The sequence below is a fragment of the Salvelinus fontinalis genome, chromosome 5 (assembly GCF_029448725.1).
Source record: "Salvelinus fontinalis isolate EN_2023a chromosome 5, ASM2944872v1, whole genome shotgun sequence".
Taxonomy (NCBI): Eukaryota; Metazoa; Chordata; class Actinopteri; order Salmoniformes; family Salmonidae; genus Salvelinus; species Salvelinus fontinalis.
The window spans coordinates 283785-304414 of record NC_074669.1 but is presented as its reverse complement, the minus strand read 5'-3'; the positions used below and the strand labels follow the sequence as shown (position 1 = coordinate 304414).

Here is a 20630-nt window from a genome sequence, read left to right as displayed (position 1 = left end):
GATAACAAACACCTCAGGAGGGTTTGGGTGAATTCCATTTATGTTCATTCAGTAAACTGACATTTCTGAGGAAAATTGAATGTGGAATTTCAGTTTACTTCCTGAATTGCCTGCTCCAGTGGCTCCGTCGCTACCTCTTCACTAAAGGTGCTATTAAGAAAATGACTTTGTGATGGGCCAGAAGCAGGTCTGTTTCCTCATCCACCATACAGTACACTAAAGAGCCAAGGCTGTTGTACATGTGGCCAGTGCCCCCCCCCCCCCCCCCCGTCAGTTGGTTGACACGAGGACCAGCTTAACACAATCAGGGAAGCTGTGAAGGATGCTTCCGCTTCCCTGAGGGACAACGTGTATGAGACGGGGGTTAGCACTGCTCTCCTTTCCTACAACACAAAGCCATGATGTACACTCAGTGTACAAAACATTAGGAACATTACACAGACTGACCAGGTGAATCCAGGTGAAAGCTATGATCCTTTATTGATATCAATTGTTAAATTCACTTCAATCAATGTAGATGAAGCGGAAGAGACAGGTTAAAGAAGGATTTTTAAGCCTTGAGACAATTGAGACATGGATTGTGTATTTATGTCATTCAGAGGGTGAGTGAGCAAGAAAAAAGATTGAAGTGCCTTTGAACGGGGTATGGTAGTAGGTGCCAGGCGCACCGGTTTTCACACTCAACAGGTCACCGTTTGTATCAAGAATGGTCCACCAACCAAAGGACAACCAGCCAACTGTGAGAAGCATTGGAGTCAACATGGGCCAACATCCCTGTAGAAGGCTTTTGACACCTTGTAGAGTCCATGCCCTGACTAACTGAGGCTGTTCTGAGGGCAAAATGGGTTGCAACTCAATATTAAGAAGGTGTTCCTAATGTTTTGTACATTCAGTGTAGGTTAGCTTTCTGTTTCCTTCCCTATGCCAATGATATAGGTTAGCTTTCTGTTTCCTTTCCTATGCCAATTACATAGGTTAGCTTTCTGTTTCCTACTAAAAATGATGTAGGTTAGCTTTCTGTTTCCTACTAAAAATGATGTAGGTTATCTTTCTGTTTCCTACTAAAAATGATGTAGGTTATCTTTCTGTTTCCTACTAAAAATGATGTAGGTTATCTTTCTGTTGTAGAAGCACACACTGTATTTTACCCTTAGAAAAATGGTTGATTTCCAGATAACTCCCTCTGCGCATTAGAACGCATACAATGTATCCCACAACATCTTTTCGCCAAACACCCTGACAGGTCCTGGACATGTACTAATAATGATCGGCAACAGACACGTCTCTGTTCCTCTCCAGATGCTGTGTCTCTGTCTTTGATCTCTCTCTAGGTCTGATCTGAGAGCAGATCCCGCCCTGCACGTACGTCTGTCTGCTTCTTGACTGGTCTTAATCCAGGTGGAACTTCCTCCACGGCCTGTTTAGTCCTTCCCCACCCCATGGCAACTATACCAAAGACAACTCAATACGAATACATGACATTTAGTGGTCCATCCTATCAGTGCAATGAGGTCAAAGGTCGGAAAAGGTGTACAATACCAATAGTGGGGGATGAGTCTATAATATTGATCTCTCTTAGGCGTCCATCTCCGTTACCCCTCTGTTGTGTGTCCACACACGGACCGTACGGACGTAGACAGGAGAAGCTGGAATGTTGCCAAGACTCCCAATAGATTCATTAACATACAGTGCTAACAAGATATTTCTCTCCAGAAGATTATTATGTCTCATCCTCAGGTATCTATTGCAGGACATTCATACAGTGGTGGAGTATGAGAACACTTTTTAAATGACTGTACAAGGTAGTTGTTTGATGGAGTGCTTTCTGCCATTAGAATATTAGGCTGCTAAGGAACTCCTATTAAAAATATAAAAGACGATCTATTTTTTCTGTCCCCTTGGCTGTTAGTACTAGTACACACTTGAATGCTTGTTAGTACACACTTGTATACACACTAGAGCACAGTTAGATTGGATAGTAATACATTTTGTATATACTTGGGATTCAGGCTTTCTCTTTGTGGCTTTGTTCTCCTTGGAGAGGGGAGAGAGGGAGATAGGGAGGGGGGGTGTTCACTGACTCCATTCACCCATCTCATTTTCAGAGAAAGAGCGAGAGAGAGAGAGCGAGAGAGAGAAAGAGAGTCCATTGTATTCACCCATCTTATTTTCAGACAGAGAGAGAGAGAGAGAGAGAGCGCGCGAGTGTCCACTATATTCACCCATCTCATTTTCAGACTAAGAGAGAGGGAGAGAGAAATGTATTCATGGCCACTATATTCACCCATCTCACTACCAAAACAGGTACAACTGAGGGACCAACCTTGTACTGTGGACAAGCCTCTACCAGTCCTGTTAAATGATCAGATCTGCTTATTTAAACCTGTCTAGACCCTTTGATATTTGCATATCTGAAGAGTCTGGATAGGTATAAGTGGGGATGTAGTGGTAAAAGAATAGTGGGTAAACGCTGATAACAGTGAGTAAAGTAATACTACATATGAATTGTCCCGCAAAAGGTAAGAAAAGGCTTGCGTACAATAAAACGGTGAGTAAACCCTGGAGTAAAGTAAAACGGTGAGTAAACGCTGGAGTACAGTAAAAACGGTGAGTAAACCCTGGAGTACAGTAAAAACGGTGAGTAAACCCTGGAGTACAGTAAAAACGGTGAGTAAACCCTGGAGTACAGTAAAAACGGTGAGTAAACCCGGGAGTACAGTAAAAACGGTGAGTTAACCCTGGAGTCCAGTAAAAACGGTGAGTAAACCCTGGAGTCCAGTAAAAACGGTGTGTAAACCCTGGAGTACAGTAAAAACGGTGTGTAAACCCTGGAGTACAGTAAAAACGGTGAGTAAACGCTGGAGTACAGTAAAAAGGTGAGTAAACGCTGGAGTACAGTAAAAAGGTGAGTAAACGCTGGAGTACAGTAAAAACGGTGAGTAAATGCTGGAGTACAGTAAAAAGGTGAGTAAACGCTGGAGTACAGTAAAAACGGTGAGTAAATGCTGGAGTACAGTAAAAACGGTGTGTAACCGCTACAGTAAAAACGGTGAGTAACCGCTGGAGTACAGTAAAAACGGTGAGTAACCGCTGGAGTACAGTAAAAACGGTGTGTAAACGCTGGAGTACAGTAAAAACGGTGTGTAAACGCTGGAGTACAGTAAAAACGGTGAGTAAATGCTGGAGTACAGTAAAAACGGTGAGTAAATGCTGGAGTACAGTAAAAACGGTGAGTAACCGCTGGAGTACAGTAAAAACGGTGAGTAACCGCTGGAGTACAGTAAAAACGGTGAGTAAACGCTGGAGGCCAGTAAAAAGGTGAGTAAACGCTGGAGTCCAGTAAAAACGGTGAGTAACCGCTGGAGTACAGTAAAAACGGTGTGTAACTGCTGGAGTAAAAACGGTGTGTAACCGCTGCAGTAAAAACGGTGTGTAACCGCTACAGTAAAAACGGTGTGTACCCGCTACAGTAAAAACGGTGTGTAATCGCTGCAGTAAAAACGGTGAGTAACCGCTACAGTAAAAACAGTGTGTAACCGCTACAGTAAAAACGGTGTGTAACCGCTACAGTAAAAACGGTGTGTAACCGCTGGAGTACAGTAAAAACGGTGAGTAACCGCTACAGTAAAAACGGTGAGTAACCGCTACAATAAAAACGGTGTGTAAACGCTGGAGTACAGTAAAAATGGTGTGTAACCGCTACAGTAAAAACGGTGTGTAACCGCTGGAGTACAGTAAAACGGTGTGTAACCGCTGGAGTACAGTAAAACGGTGTGTAACCGCTGGAGTACAGTAAAAACGGTGTGTAACTGCTGGAGTACAGTAAAACGGTGTGTAAACGCTGGAGTACAGTAAAACGGTGTGTAACCGCTGGACTACAGTAAAAACGGTGTGTAACTGCTGGAGTACAGTAAAAACGGTGTGTAAACGCTGGAGTACAGTAAAACGGTGTGTAACCGCTGGAGTACAGTAAAACGGTGTGTAAACGCTGGAGTACAGTAAAACGGTGTGTAAACGCTGGAGTACAGTAAAACGGTGTGTAACTGCTGGAGTACAGTAAAAACGGTGTGTAAACGCTGGAGTACAGTAAAACGGTGAGTAAACGCTGGAGTACAGTAAAAACGGTGTGTAACCGCTACAGTAAAAACGGTGTGTAAACGCTGGAGTACAGTAAAAACGGTGTGTAAACGCTGGAGTACAGTAAAAACGGTGTGTAACCGCTGGAGTACAGTAAAAACGGTGTGTAAACGCTACAGTAAAAACGGTGTGTAACCGCTGGAGTACAGTAAAAACGGTGTGTAACCGCTGGAGTACAGTAAAAACGATGTGTAACCGCTGGAGTACAATAAAAACGGTGTGTAACCGCTACAGTAAAAACGGTGTGTAACCGCTGGAGTACAGTAAAAACGGTGTGTAACCGCTGGAGTACAGTAAAAACGGTGTGTAACCGCTGGAGTACAGTAAAAACGGTGTGTAACCGCTACAGTAAAAAAGGTGAGTAAACGCTGGAATACAGTAAAAACGGTGTGTAAACCCTGGAGTACAGTAAAAACGGTGAGTAAACGCTGGAGTACAGTAAAAACGGTGTGTAACCGCTGGAGTACAGTAAAAACGGTGTGTAAACCTTGGAGTACAGTAAAAACGGTGAGTAAACGCTGGAGTACAGTAAAAACGGTGAGTAACCGCTGGAGTACAGTAAAAACGGTGTGTAACCGCTGGAGTACAGTAAAAACGGTGTGTAACCGCTGGAGTACAGTAAAAACGGTGTGTAAACGCTGGAGTACAGTAAAAACGGTGTGTAAACGCTGGAGTACAGTAAAAACGGTGTGTAAACGCTACAGTAAAAACGGTGTGTAACCGCTGGAGTACAGTAAAAACGGTGAGTAAACGCTGGAGTACAGTAAAAACGGTGAGTAACCGCTGGAGTACAGTAAAAACGGTGTGTAATTGGCGTTTACGTGTGTGGTAGGGACTAGAGGGTAGAGGCTAGAGGGTAGGGTCTAGAGGGTAGGGTCTAGAGGGTAGGGTCTAGAGCAGGGGTGTCAAACTCATTTTCACCGAGGGCCACATCAGCATAATGGCTGTCCTCAAAGGGCCAGATGTAACTTATAAATGTAATCGAATGTAATGTAAAATAAATGTAACTCCTCCTTAATGTTAAATAACTCATTATTTATTATAACTTATTCAAGTGACAATTACAGTTGCATAGAAAATATATGTTTGCTTGTAGCTCTAACATAAATCCTTTTAAATTTTGTCAGCTTATGAAAACCCACATAACTCCATTAATGAAGGATCAAACTGTCCAAGTGAATAAAGAAAAATAACATAAAACTTAGCTGCAAAGAACATGTATGACACATGTAGCATTTTACAAAAAAAGGCTGCACACAGCCGTGCACCCAACTGATGGTTTGATGACAATTTGTCTGCATACACACATAAACCTGCAAACATTAAATAATTACTACAGCAGCTACACATAAATAATATGTAATCAACTAAAAATACCAAAATAAAGGTTGACTCAGTTCACAACTATATTGGTCAAGTTTTTCGGTTAGTCTTTGATGAGGAGATGCTGCCTGTCCTTGAACACACCAAGTGGATTCTCTCTCTACTATCGATTGATCATGTTCTGAAAATGATAAACACAAAACAAAATGCAAGCACAATCATTAAATTGCACACAGTTTAACTGTTCTTCTTCTTGGTTGAATTACATTTTATTATATTTTAATTAAGTTTAAAAAAAAATGCTTGCCTGTGTGTTTTCTGACCAGATGTCTGACACCGTTTTCCCGTTACCAGTGTGTCAATGTCTGGTTTTAGGTCCTGTGCTGAGGCAATGCGTAGAACAGCATGGAGGTTGTCATCCGTGAGGCGTGATCTGTGCTTGTTTTTGTTCAGATTCATTATGGAAAAAAACTGTTCGCACAGATAGGTGCTCCCAAACATGGACAGAACACGGGCAGCATGAAGTCGAAGCTGTGGCATCAAACCAGGAGGCAGCAGACGGTAAAAGTCCTGGATTGTAGCATCCTGAAACTTTGCTCTCAGGCCACTGTCGCTTTGAAGCTCAATTAGCTCCATCTGAAGGTGTTGGGGTGCAGTGCAGACATCGGTGGTGAAAGGATTGGCAAAGATGTCAAAGCCAGACTGTTGTGCTCTGAAGTCAGAGAAGCGCCGATCAAACTCAGTCTTTAACCAGCTCAGTTTGGTAGCCAACTGAGCACATGAAAAAGTCTCGGGAAATGAGGCTGACATGCTCTGACAAACAGGAAAGTGAACAAGATTGTCCTGTTTCACTTGCCACATCCATAAGTCCAATTTACGCTGGAAAGCCGTGATCGTGTCGGACATCTGCGTGATGACTTGTTTGCGTCCCTGCAGCTTCTGATTCAGCTGGGCGAGATGGTCGGTTATGTCACACAACACAGCAAAGTCACACATCCACTTTGGATCTGATAGTTCAGACATGAGTTTTCCTTTACTCTGCATAAAAAGAGCAATGTCTTTCCTGAGCTCGAAAAATCGCTTGAGGACTTTGCTCCTACTCAGCCACCGCACTTCTGTATGGTACAGCACATCCCCGTGTTCCGAGCCCATCTCCAGCAAAAACTGCTGGAACTGACGGTGATTCAGGCCACGCGCCCGAATGAAGTTCACTGTTTTCATGACTGTGGTCACAATGTCCTCCATCCCCAGCACCTTCCCACACAAAGCTTCTTGATGGATAATGCAATGATACGTTATCAAAGGCGTGTGACAGTTCATTTTTTGCATTTTCCCCTTCATTAGTCCAACCAAGCCCACTTTTCCTCCACACATTGCCGGTGCACCGTCTGTAGTTAATCCTACCAAGTTTTCCCACTGCAATGCATTTTTACTTACGGACTTCTCTACCGCATCAAAAATGTTCTGTCCCGTCGTGGTCCCATGCATTGCAGCCACATCCAACAGCTCCTCAGTGATAGAGAGGTCCGACTTTACGCCTCTAATAAAAATTGATAACTGCGCTGTGTCCGTGTTATCTGTGCTTTCATCAACAGCTAATGAAAAAGCTGTGTAGCTGCGTGTCTCCTCGGCCAGCTGTGTTGTAAGATTTTCTGCTAGTTCCTTCACTCGGTCGACGATGGTGTTTCTTGATAAACTGACATTTTTAAAAGTCTGTAACTGGTCGGGACACACCTGCTCACAGACCTTCAGCATGCACTGCTTCAAAAACGCTCCCTCTGAAAAAGACTTGGAAGCGTGGGCGATTTCTTCAGCCACAATGAAGCTAGCTTTCACCGCGGCCTCGTTTTTGGCTGTGGATTTCATGAACAAACTCTGCTGCGACCGCAGTTTGCCTTTTAATTCTTGGGCAATTTGTTGCTTTTCTTGAAGGCTAGCTTTAGCGTACTTAGCTCCGTGTTTGGTGTCAAAATGTCGACGCAGATTGTACTCTTTGACAACCGACACCGCCTCGTAACACAAAAGACATACCGGTCTTTCTCCTTGAAGCGCAAACAAGTATTCGCCTTCCCATCTTTCTTGAAACAGTCTTCCGTCTGCATCAACTTTTCTCTTTCTGGACATTTTGGGATCATTATTTATATCTCAATTCCACTCGTTGGCATGGACACTGCCGTGGCTAGCGTAGTCGAAAGGCATTGTGGGAATGTAGTTTTTGGTCAAAGCACGCTCTTAATTTATTTTTTGGTATTTATTTTTAGACACTCAAAACTTTTAAGCTCTCGCGGGCCACATAAAATGACCTGGCGGGCCACATCTGGCCCGCGGGCCTTGAGTTTGACACATGTGGTCTAGAGGGTAGGGTCTAGAGGGTAGGGTAGAGACTAGAGGGTAGGGACTAGAGGGTAGGGTCTAGAGGGTAGGGTAGAGACTAGAGGGTAGGGACTAGAGGGTAGGGTCTAGAGGGTAGGGTCTAGAGGGTAGGGTAGAGACTAGAGGGTAGGGTCTAGAGGGTAGGGTCTAGAGGGTAGGGTCTAGAGGGTAGAGACTAGAGGGTAGGGTCTAGAGGGTAGGGACTAGAGGGTAGGGTCTAGAGGGTAGGGTAGAGACTAGAGGGTAGGGTAGAGACTAGAGGTTTGGGTCTAGAGGGTAGGGTCTAGAGGGTAGGTACTAGAGGGTAGGGTCTAGAGGTTAGGGTAGAGACTAGAGGGTAGGGTCTAGAGGGTAGGGTCTAGAGGGTAGGGTCTAGAGGGTAGGGTCTAGAGGGTAGGGACTAGAGGGTAGGGACAAGAGCGTAGGGTCTAGAGGGTAGGGTCTAGAGGGTAGGTACTAGAGGGTAGGGTCTAGAGGTTAGGGTAGAGACTAGAGGGTAGGGACTAGAGGGTCGGGACTAGAGGGTAGGGTCTAGAGGGTAGGGTCTAGAGGGTAGGGACTAGAGGGTAGGGACTAGAGGGTAGGGTCTAGAGGGTAGGGTCTAGAGGGTAGGGTCTAGAGGGTAGGGTCTAGAGGGTAGGGTCTAGAGGGTAGGGTCTAGAGGGTAGGGTCTAGAGGGTAGGGACTAGAGGGTAGGGTCTAGAGGGTAGGGACTAGAGGGTAGGGTAGAGACTAGAGGGTAGGGTAGAGACTAGAGGGTAGGGACTAGAGGGTAGGGTAGAGACTAGAGGGTAGGGACTAGAGGGTAGGGTAGAGACTAGAGGGTAGGGTCTAGAGGGTAGGGTAGAGACTAGAGGGTAGGGACTAGAGGGTAGGGTAGAGACTAGAGGGTAGGGTAGAGACTAGAGGGTAGGGACTAGAGGGTAGGGTAGAGACTAGAGGGTAGGGCCTAGAGAGTAGTTGGTCACAGACACCTTTAAAAAAAGGTATGGGCGTGACAAATCTCCTTCGCATAGAGTTGATTAGGCTGTTGATTGTGGCCTGTGGAACGTTGTCCCAGTCTTCTTCAATGGCTGGGTAAAGTTGCTGGATATTGGTGGGAACTGGAGCACACTGTCGTACACGTCGATTCAGAGCATCCCAAACATACTCAATGGGTGATATGTCTGGTGAGTTGCAGGCCATGGAAGAACTGGGACATTTTCAGCTTCCAAGAGCAACGTTAGAAACAACGTAGAAACCTTGAGAGGAGTCTCAGAGGTGAGACATATCAGTCACACAATTAATCATCAGCTAGGCCTGCGCCCTAAACAAAGCATACCACCAGCCCAGCACCGTAGGCTAATGAATCAACATCTCACTAACAGAGGTCCTTCAACTGATACCCACCTGATAACATGGATTATAAATGTACACAGAACTACGCAATACTGAATGGTCTACTGCTGCTTACGTCCACTTCCTGAGGGAGGTGTGTGTGTGTGTGTGTGTATGTGTGCGTGTGTGTATGAGGGAGGTAGGGGTCTCTTCTTAATGAGCTCCCATTCTTTTCATGGCAGAACAAACAGCAGCAGATGCTGCTTGGTGACATACAGGGATCACAGTGTACACAGAGACACAACAGGGACACAGGGACAGTTTCCAGTAGCACCTGCTGTAGCTAGTATATACCGGAGTTATTTACTGTAGCTAGTACATACCGGAGTTAGTTACTGTAGCTAGTATATACCAGAGTTAGTTACTGTAGCTAGTATATACCGGAGTTAGTTACTGTAGCTAGTATATACCGGAGTTAGTTACTGTAGCTAGTATATACCGGAGTTAGTTACTGTAGCTAGTATATACCGGAGTTAGTTACTGTAGCCAGTATATAGCGGAGTTAGTTACTGTAGCCAGTATATACCGGCGTTAGTTACTGTAGCTAGTATATACCGGCGTTAGTTACTGTAGCTAGTATATACCGGAGTTAGTTACTGTAGCTAGTATATACCGGAGTTAGTTACTGTAGCTAGTATATACCGGAGTTAGTTACTGTAGCTAGTATATACCGGAGTTAGTTACTGTAGCTAGTTTATACCAGAGTTAGTTACTGTAGCTAGAACATACCGGAGATAGTTACTGTAGCTAGTATATACCGGAGTTAGTTACTGTAGCTAGTATATACCGGAGTTAGTTACTGTAGCTACTATATACCGGAGTTAGTTACTGTAGCTTGTATATACCGGAGTTAGTTACTGTAGCTAGTTTATACCAGAGTTAGTTACTGTAGCTAGTACATACCGGTGTTAGTTACTGTAGCTAGTACATACCGGAGTTAGTTACTGTAGCTAGTACATACCGGAGTTAGTTACTGTAGCTAGTATATACCGGAGTTAGTTACTGTAGCTAGTATATACCGGAGATAGTTACTGTAGCTAGTATATACCGGAGTTAGTTACTGTAGCTAGTATATACCGGAGTTAGTTACTGTAGCTAGTATATACCGGAGTTAGTTACTGTAGCTAGTTTATACCGGAGTTAGTTACTGTAGCTAGTATATACCGGAGTTAGTTACTGTAGCTAGTATATACCGTAGTTAGTTACTGTAGCTAGTACATACCGGAGTTAGCTACTGTAGCTAGTACATACCGGAGTTAGTTACTGTAGCTAGTACATACCGGAGTTAGTTACTGTAGCTAGTATATACCGGAGTTAGTTACTGTAGCTAGTATATACCGGAGATAGTTACTGTAGCTAGTATATACCGGAGTTAGTTACTGTAGCTAGTATATACCGGAGTTAGTTACTGTAGCTAGTATATACCAGAGTTAGTTACTGTAGCTAGTTTATACCGTAGTTAGTTACTGTAGCTAGTATATACCGGAGTTAGCTACTGTAGCTAGTATATACCGTAGTTAGTTACTGTAGCTAGTATATACCGGAGTTAGCTACTGTAGCTAGTATATACCGGAGTTAGCTACTGTAGCTAGTATATACCGGAGTTAGTTACTGTAGCTAGTATATACCAGAGTTAGTTACTGTAGCTAGTATATACCGGAGTTAGTTACTGTAGCTAGTATATACCAGAGTTAGTTACTGTAGCTAGTATATACCGGAGTTAGTTACTGTAGCTAGTATATACCGGAGATAGTTACTGTAGCTAGTATATACCGGAGTTAGTTACTGTAGCTAGTATATACCGTAGTTAGTTACTGTAGCTAGTATATACCGTAGTTAGTTACTGTAGCTAGTATATACCGGAGTTAGCTACTGTAGCTAGTATATACCGGAGTTAGCTACTGTAGCTAGTATATACCGGAGTTAGTTACTGTAGCTAGTATATACCAGAGTTAGTTACTGTAGCTAGTATATACCGGAGTTAGTTACTGTAGCTAGTATATACCGGAGTTAGTTACTGTAGCTAGTATATAGCAGAGTTAGTTACTGTAGCTAGTATATACCGGAGTTAGTTACTGTAGCTAGTATATACCGGAGTTAGTTACTGTAGCTAGTATATACCGGAGTTAGTTACTGTAGCTAGTATATACCGGAGTTAGTTACTGTAGCTAGTATATACCGGAGTTAGTTACTGTAGCTAGTATATACCGTAGTTAGTTACTGTAGCTAGTATATACCGGAGTTAGCTACTGTAGCTAGTATATACCGGAGTTAGCTACTGTAGCTAGTATATACCGGAGTTAGTTACTGTAGCTAGTATATACCAGAGTTAGTTACTGTAGCTAGTATATACCGGAGTTAGTTACTGTAGCTAGTATATACCGGAGTTAGTTACTGTAGCTAGTATATAGCAGAGTTAGTTACTGTAGCTAGTATATACCGGAGTTAGTTACTGTAGCTAGTATATACCGGAGTTAGTTACTGTAGCTAGTATATACCGGAGTTAGTTACTGTAGCTAGTATATACCGGAGTTAGTTACTGTAGCTAGTATATACCGGAGTTAGTTACTGTAGCTAGTATATACCGGAGTTAGTTACTGTAGCTAGTATATACCGGAGTTAGTTACTGTAGCTAGTATATACCGGAGTTAGTTACTGTAGCTAGTATATACCGGAGTTAGTTACTGTAGCTAGTATATACCGGAGTTAGTTACTGTAGCTAGTATATACCGGTGGATATTCCTGCTCTCTCAAAACTTGAGACATCTGTGGCATTGTGTTGTGTGACAAAACTCCACATTTTAGAATGACCTTTTATTGTCCCCAGCACAAGGTGCACCTGTGTAATGATCATGCTGTTTAATCGGGGCGGCAGGTAGTCTAGTTGTTAGAGCGTTGGGCCAGTAAATGAAAAGTTGCTGGATCAAATCCCCGAGCTGACAAGGTAAAAATCTGTTGTTCTGCCCATGAACAAGGCAGTTAACCCACTGTTCCTAGGCCGTCATTGAAAATAAGAATTTGTTTTTAACTGGCTTGCCTAGTTAAATAAAGGTGACATGTAAAATCAGCTTGTTGATTCGCCACACTGGAAGGATTATCTAGGCAAAGGAGAAATGTTCACTTAAAGGGATTTGAACAAAATTTGATAGAAATCCGCCTTTTGTGCGTATGGAACATTTTTAGGATTTTATTTCAGCTCAGGAAACATGGGACCAACACTTTACATATTTTTTTTTCAGCTGACAAGGTAAACATTTGTCGTTCTGCCCCTGAACAAGGCAGTTAACCCACTATTACTAGGCCATCATTGAAAATAAGAGTTTGTTCTTAACTGACTTGCCTAGTTAAATAAAGGTGAAAAATATATATTTTTTTACCGCTATGAAGTTTTTTTCCACGTTCATTTTATTATCCTGAGATTTTAGAGTTTTCAGATTTTTTTTTAACAAGGGTGAGTTTTCAATAATATTATTAGTCAGGAGATTGTCAGCAAATATGTTAAGTTTATATTCAGGTTTAACAACACTGATACGCGTTACATTTGGATCTTATCTAATTCTTTCTGCAAGCAGTTCAATTTCCAGTGAAAACAAGAGGGGGGAGAGAGGACATCCCTGTCTTGTGCCCCCTTTTATAGCACTTTCATCAGATAATGTATTATTTATGTATATTTTTGCTTTAGGGCATGTATATCTTATTTTTATGAAATGTATTATTTCAGCTGGAAAGTTGAAGACTTTCAAAGTTTTAGAAAAGGCCAGTCAAGACGGTCAAAAGTATTTTTGGCATCAACAGCCATTATTAATAAATCTACATTTAAAAAAAATTTTTTTTTGCGTATTGTATTATACTGAACATGTTCTTGTATTTGTTTGTGTCTCCTTTTAATAAACCCCATTTGATTCCTATGTATCAAGTCTGCTAAGACTTTTGCTATTTGTTTGCTTATGAGTTCTGTTATTTATTGTTGCAATTTATTAAACTTATGCATCTGTAAATCGGCAGGGGACTCTCAATTGTCCTGTTTTTAATTTAACTGAAATAACTGTTTGATACGTGGAACTCGGAAGCACTGAATTAAGTGACATGTGCGTTGTCATTTGAGAAAATAGGGATGCTACTTTGTCCCAGAATGTCAAATAAAAATTTATTGGAAAGCTGTCCATACCTGGTGGACGGCTTACACTTTTAACTGTGTCCAATGTTTATTTTGGGGTGATTTCTATTTTTAGTGATCATTTTTTGTCCGCTGATAATTGCTTCAGGGTTATTGAGTCTAAGAAGGCTGTAGGATCAGTCCAACTGTTATTTAATTATGATTTATATAGATTTTCAAAGAAGCTTTTAAAATTGTTATTAATAATAACATAGTTGTTTTTAATTAAAGCAGTTGTATCCTTATCTTTTAACATTATAACTGGTTTGGTGTGTTTTTCGTTTTGTGAAAGCTGTGAGGTATTTATCGGGTTTATTTGCCATTAAATAGTATGCTTTATTTGAGTTTAACCTGAAGTTATTGGCTCTCTTCAAAAGTAAAACAAATATATTCATTTTCAACAGACGCTCTTATGGAGATCGACTTAAAGTAAGTAATGAGTGGATACGTTTCCGAACTGGTCCCCTGTGGGAATCGAACCCACAACCCTGGCGTTGCAAGCACAATGCTCTACCAACTGAGCTACAAGGGACATATTCATGCTTATGTTCATAAATTGCATATTCTTCTTTACCTTGTAAAGATTTTGTATGTGCTTTTTCTAAGATATAAATTTGTATTATTAAAGAAAAATAAATCACTAACTCAGATTGAACTTTTGCCGAATATGAGATGACTTTCATTCCCCTAATGTATGCCTTAAAAGCATCACAAATGATATGTCTTGGGTCGGCTTGTCTCTGTCCACTATGTCTACATTTGTAATGCTAAAGCTCTTTCATTTTACATTTCCATATTTAACATTTGGGGTTTTAAAGAGGGGCTCTGTTCATTCTCTATATTCTGTCGCTAAGTGTATTTTCTATAGGTGTAATTAAGCATGATACAGGAGAATGATCTGATATCACTATCTCATAGATTTTCAAAACCAGTATATTGTTGAGTGCATTTTGGGAAATACCAAATGTGTAAAATCTTGAATAGCTTTTCTGTCTTTGAGAAAAAAGGAGGAGTCTTTTGTAGTTGGGCATAGTAATTTCCAGGTGTCCTGTAAAATATTTGTAGAGATGAAAATGTTGTCTCTTTGGAGGATCGTTGAATGTGCTTTTTAATTGCAGTCCATCTAACTTGCTGAATGTGTGATTTTGGTCGCCTGCAATAATAATAGTTCCTGTCTGGGTTTAATCTAATATAGCTTGAATCCTATTTAAAAATGCCAGATTTGCCCCTGGGGGATATACAATGAAATCGATATGTATGTTTCACCATGTAAAGTACAATTCAACATTAAAAAATGTCCTTCTTCTTCCATGTGCTGGGATAAAAGGGAAACGGGTGTAGTCTTATTTATCAGGATGCCTACACCTCTGCTGTTACTACAGTAGGTGGAAGCATAGGCCTCTCCAACCTAACTCCTCTTTAAATGTTCAATTAATCATTTTAAAATGTAAGTCTTTAAGTGTTCAAATGTCCCCCCCCCCCATAAGTTGGATTTTGTTATCCCTCACAGCCCCCCTGTCCACATCCCTTGAATAGACCCCCATCTCCACTCTCAACAATAACTGTCATTGGATCTATAGATAAATATAGATAAATCCTTCCTTCCCTCTTCCCCAAGCCATGCTTGTCACTCTAAACAGTGGTGTAAAGTACTTAAGTAATACTTTCAAGTATTTAAGTAATTTTCTGGGGTACCTGTACTTTACATGACTATTTATATTTTTGACAACTTTTACTTTTACTTCACTACATTCCTGAAGAAAATTATGTACTTTATACTCCAAACATTTTCCCTGACACCCAATAGTACTTGTTACATTTTGAATGCTTAACAGTACAGGAACATTGTCTAATTCACACACTTATCAAGAGAACATCCCTGGTCATCCCTACTGCCTCTGATCTGAATGACTCACTAAACACATGCTTCGTATGTAAATTATATCTGAGCGTTCCCCTGGCTATCTGTAAATTTAAAAAGAAAATCGTGCTGTCTAGTTTGCTTAATAAAGAATTATAAATTATTTATAATTTTGATACTTAAGTACATTTTAGCAATTACATTTACATTTGATACTTAAGTATATTTAAAACCAAATACTTTGACTTTTATTCAAGTAGGATTTTACTGGGTGACTATCATTTTTACTTAAGTCATGTTTTTATTAACTTCTTATGGCTGGGGGCAGTATTGAGTAGCTTGGATGAATAAGGTGCCCAGAGTAAACGGCCTGCTACTCAGTCCAGGTTGCTAATATATGCATATTATTAGTATATTTGGACAGAAGCCACTCTGAAGTTTCTAAAACTGTTTGAATGACATCTGTGAGTATAACAGAACTCATATGGCAGGCAAAAAACCTGAGAAAAATCCAACCAGGAAGTGGGAAATCTGAGGTTTGTAGGTTTTCAACTCTTGGTCTATCGAATACACAGTGTCGATGGGGTCATTTTGCACTTCCTAAGGCTTCCACTAGATGTCAACAGTCTTTAAAAACTTGTTTGATGCTTCTACTGTGGTGGGGCCGAATGAGAGGAGAATGAGTCAGGGCTCTGGCAGAATGCCAGGAGCTCGTGACGCTCGTTCACGTGAGAGCGAGTTCTGTTGCATTTGCTTTTCTGAAGACAAAGGAATTCTCCGGTTGGAACATTATTGAAGATTTATGTTAAAAACATCCTAAAGATTGATTCTATACTTCGTTTGACGTGTTTCTACGGACTGTAATATGACTTTTCGTCTGAACTTTTGCCTAGACCAGTTTAGATTGTGTACTGAACGCGCAAACTAAAACGAGTAATTTGGACATAAATTATGGACTTTATGGAGCAAATCAAACATTTATTGTGGAACTGGATTCTGATGAAGATCATCAAAGGTAAGTGAATTTTTATAATGCTATTTCTGACTTATGTTGACTCCAACATGGCGGATATCTCTTTGGGTTGATTTGTCGTCTGAGCGCCGTACTCAGATTATTGCATGGTTTGCTTTTTCCGTAAAGTTTTTTTGAAATCTGAAGTATATCTTCATATCTGTGAATAACACTTGTATCTTCTATCAATGTTTATTATGAGTATTTCTGTGATTTGATGTGGCTCTGTGCAAATTCACAGGATGTTTTGGAGGCAAAGCCAAATGTAAACTGAGGTTTTTGGATATAAAAATTACATTCAGAGTTTACAACATGATTTATTCATTTTTGTATGGGTTTCCAAGTTGAATTACCTCATAACTAATATTTGTTGTAACAGTGAAAATTGTTTGCCAACAAATAAATTACTGATTTAGTTAATCAGTAACTTAATCAGTAATTTATTTGTTGGTAAACAATTTTCACTGATTAAGCTCAACCTGACAAATTACTTGTCACTTTTTGATTGGCATCAATTAAGGAAAAACATTTTTTAAATTAAGATGAGGAAGTAGCCTACATTGTAACTTCCTTCCTCCGTAGCAGTGTGTTATCGCCACAACGAAGTCATGCATTTGTATGGACCAGGAAGCGTTGGTATCTCTCAGATGACGTTGGGCTGCAATGAGGGGAAAGTTTCATTGTGATCATGTTGACAGGAGATAGAGTGACAGGGAACTCCGGAAATGACTTGAAGGGGCTCTGATTACAGTCAGTTACAAAACACAGCCATGGGTTCCTTTATTGTGCGCTGCTAGGGCTGTCTGTAGGGCCAGGTGGGTCCACTCAATAGACTAGGGGCTTCGGCCCAAATGAAACCCTACTCCCTATATAGTGCACTACTGTTAACCAGAGCACTACATTGAGAATAGGGTGCCATTTGGGACCCAGAGGAGGAGGGATCCCAGCCGACGGTTTAGAAACAGGTGACAGAACCGGAAGTTGAAATGAATGGCCCCATACCAAATTGGGCATCCTGATCAAAACTGGACAGCATCACCTGCTCATACGGTACATTAGTTATCCTGTTTTAATCTTCTCTTCACTCAATTAGTTATCCTGTATTAATCTTCTCTTCACTCAATGAGATATCCTGTTTTAATCTTCTCTTCACTCAATGAGTTATCCTGTTTTAATCTTCTCTTCACTCAATGAGATATCCTGTTTTAATCTTCTCTTCACTCAATGAGTTATCCTGTATTAATCTTCTCTTGACTCAATTAGTTATCCTGTTTTAATCTTCTCTTCACTCAATGAGTTATCCTGTTTTAATCTTCTCTTCACTCAATGAGTTATCCTGTTTTAATCTTCTCTTCACTCAATGAGTTATCCTGTATTAATCTTCTCTTGACTCAATTAGTTATCCTGTTTTAATCTTCTCTTCACTCAATTAGTTATCCTGTATTAATCTTCTCTTCACTCAATTAGTTATCCTGTATTAAACATGACATTTTATAGGAACGGGTGGAACAGACATAAATAGAAAAACGTAAAGTCAAGTCTGTCTCCAAAATGGCACCCTATTCCCTATATAGTGCACTACTTTTATAAGGCTGTGGTCAAGAGTAGTGCACTATATAGGGAATAGGGTGTCATTTGGGACGTACACTAGATGAACAGCAGGGAGGCATCGTGGGCGGAAGTCAACAGACTGATGATTGACAGCTAGCATCATCATCATCATTCACCCGTAACAACCATCATCTTTGGATAGTGTTAGAAATACGTACGCACACAAACCACACACACACACACACACACACAATAAGTAATTCTGACTAGTATTAGGCTCCTTCCCTCCATACAGCCATTCAAGCTCCACTGCACCGTGAGTTAGGAGTCAGGTTGTATCAGAGTTCAGCTAGACATGGCAGGCAGGAGATGGACTTGACAGTTAGGCAGGAACCATCTGAGAATCACCCTGAACTGGATGTGACGTGAAACATCCTCTGGCCAATCCCAAGGAAAGAGTACCTTGCAACGTTTTGGCTGTAAAATTTGGTCGAAAAGGCCAAGTTTTAGCGCTCTTCATTTGAAGTCTTAGCAGAACATCGAAAGATCACAACTGTCTATTAAAGAAACAAGACCAGCACTGGTACTCAACAGGATGTGTCTGATACCAGCACTGGTACTCAACAGGATGTGTCTGATAACAGGATGTGTCTGATACCAGCACTGGTGCTCAACAGGATGTGTCTGATAACAGCACTGGTACTCAACAGGATGTCTGATAACAACACTGGTGATCAACAGGATGTGTCTGATACCAGCACTGGTACTCAACAGGATATGTCTGATTCCAGCACTGGCACTCAACAGGATGTGTCTGATAACAGCACTGGTACTCAACAGGATGTGTCTGATAACAGGATGTGTCTGATAACAGGATGTGTCTGATAACAGCACTGGCACTCAACAGGATGTGTCTGATAACAGGATGTGTCTGATAACAGGATGTGTCTGATAACAGGATGTGTCTGATACCAGCACTGGTACTCAACAGGATGTGTCTGATAACAGCACTGGTACTCAACAGGATGTGTCTGATAACAGCACTGGCACTCAACAGGATGTGTCTGATAACAGCACTGGCACTCAACAGGATGTGTCTGATAACAGGATGTGTCTGATAACAGGATGTGTCTGATAACAGGATGTGTCTGATACCAGCACTGGTACTCAACAGGATGTGTCTGATAACAGCACTGGCACTCAACAGGATGTGTCTGATAACAGCACTGGTACTCAACAGGATGTGTCTGATAACAGGATATGTCTGATTCCAGCACTGGTACTCAACAGGATGTGTCTGATTCCAGCACTGGTACTCAACAGGATGTGTCTGATAACAGCACTGGTACTCAACAGGATGTGTCTGATTCCAGCACTGGTACTCAACAGGATGTGTCTGATTCCAGCACTGGTACTCAACAGGATGTGTCTGATAACAGGATATGTCTGATACCAGCACTGGTACTTAACAGGATGTGTCTGATAACAACACTGGTACTCAACAGGATGTGTCTGATAACAGGATATGTCTGATAACAACACTGGTACTCAACAGGATGTGTCTGATAACAACACTGGTACTCAACAGGATGTGTCTGATAACAGCACTGGTACTCAACAGGATGTGTCTGATACCAGCACTGGTACTCAACAGGATGTGTCTGATAACAGCACTGGTACTCAACAGGATGTGTCTGATAACAGCACTGGTACTCAACAGGATGTGTCTGATAACAGCACTGGTACTCAACAGGATGTGTCTGATACCAGCACTGGTACTCAACAGGATGTGTCTGATAACAGCACTGGTACTCAACAGGATGTGTCTGATAACAGGATGTGTCTGATAACAGCACTGGTACTCAACAGGATGTGTCTGATAACAGCACTGGTACTCAACAGGATGTGTCTGATAACAGCACTGGTACTCAACAGGATGTGTCTGATAACAGGATGTGTCTGATACCAGCACTGGTACTCAACAGGATGTGTCTGATAACAGCACTGGTACTCAACAGGATGTGTCTGATACCAGCACTGGTACTCAACAGGATGTGTCTGATAACAGCACTGGTACTCAACAGGATGTGTCTAGTAACAGGATGTGTCTGATAACAGGATGTGTCTGATAACAGGATGTGTCTGATAACAGGATGTGTCTGATAACAGGATGTGTCTAGTAACAGGATGTGTCTGATGACAGGATGTGTCTGATGACAGGATGTGTCTGATGACAGGATGTGTCTGATGACAGGATGTGTCTGATGACAGGATGTGTCTGATGACAGGATGTGTCTGATGACAGGATGTGTCTGATAACAGGGTGTGTCTGATAACAGGGTGTGTCTGATAACAGGATGTGTCTAGTAACAGGATGTGTCTAGTAACAGGATGTGTCTGATGACAGGATGTGTCTGATAACAGGGTGTGTCTGATAACAGGATGTGTCTAGTAACAGGATGTGTCTGATAACAGGATGTGTCTGATGACAGGATGTGTCTGATAACAGGATGTGTCTGATGACAGGATGTGTCTGATGACAGGGTGTGTCTGATAACAGGATGTGTCTAGTAACAGGATGTGTCTGATAACAGGATGTGTCTGATGACAGGATGTGTCTGATGACAGGATGTGTCTGATAACAGGATGTGTCTGATGACAGGATGTGTCTGATGACAGGATGTGTCTGATGACAGGATGTGTCTGATAACAGGATGTGTCTGATAACAGGATGATTTAGAGTAGAGGTGCTAACTAACGGTCAATAAACCGTAAGCTACAAAAATAAAGAGATATATATAAACTCCCAGTAATTTATTGGGTAAAACACCAATGTTTTG

At 41.5% G+C, this 20630-nt stretch overlaps 1 protein-coding gene across 1 annotated transcript; it reads right to left on the bottom strand.

The window, feature by feature from the left end:
• Nucleotides 1–5151: 5151 nt before the first annotated feature.
• Nucleotides 5152–7809, bottom strand: LOC129854874 (general transcription factor II-I repeat domain-containing protein 2B-like). Its single transcript, XM_055922001.1, has 2 exons — nucleotides 5768–7809; nucleotides 5152–5641 (listed from the first exon to the last, which is right to left on the bottom strand). Exons 1-2 carry the CDS (start codon nucleotides 7582–7584, stop codon nucleotides 5635–5637), a joined length of 1824 nt encoding a protein of 607 aa, XP_055777976.1. The 5' UTR covers nucleotides 7585–7809; the 3' UTR covers nucleotides 5152–5634.
• Nucleotides 7810–20630: the final 12821 nt, after the last annotated feature.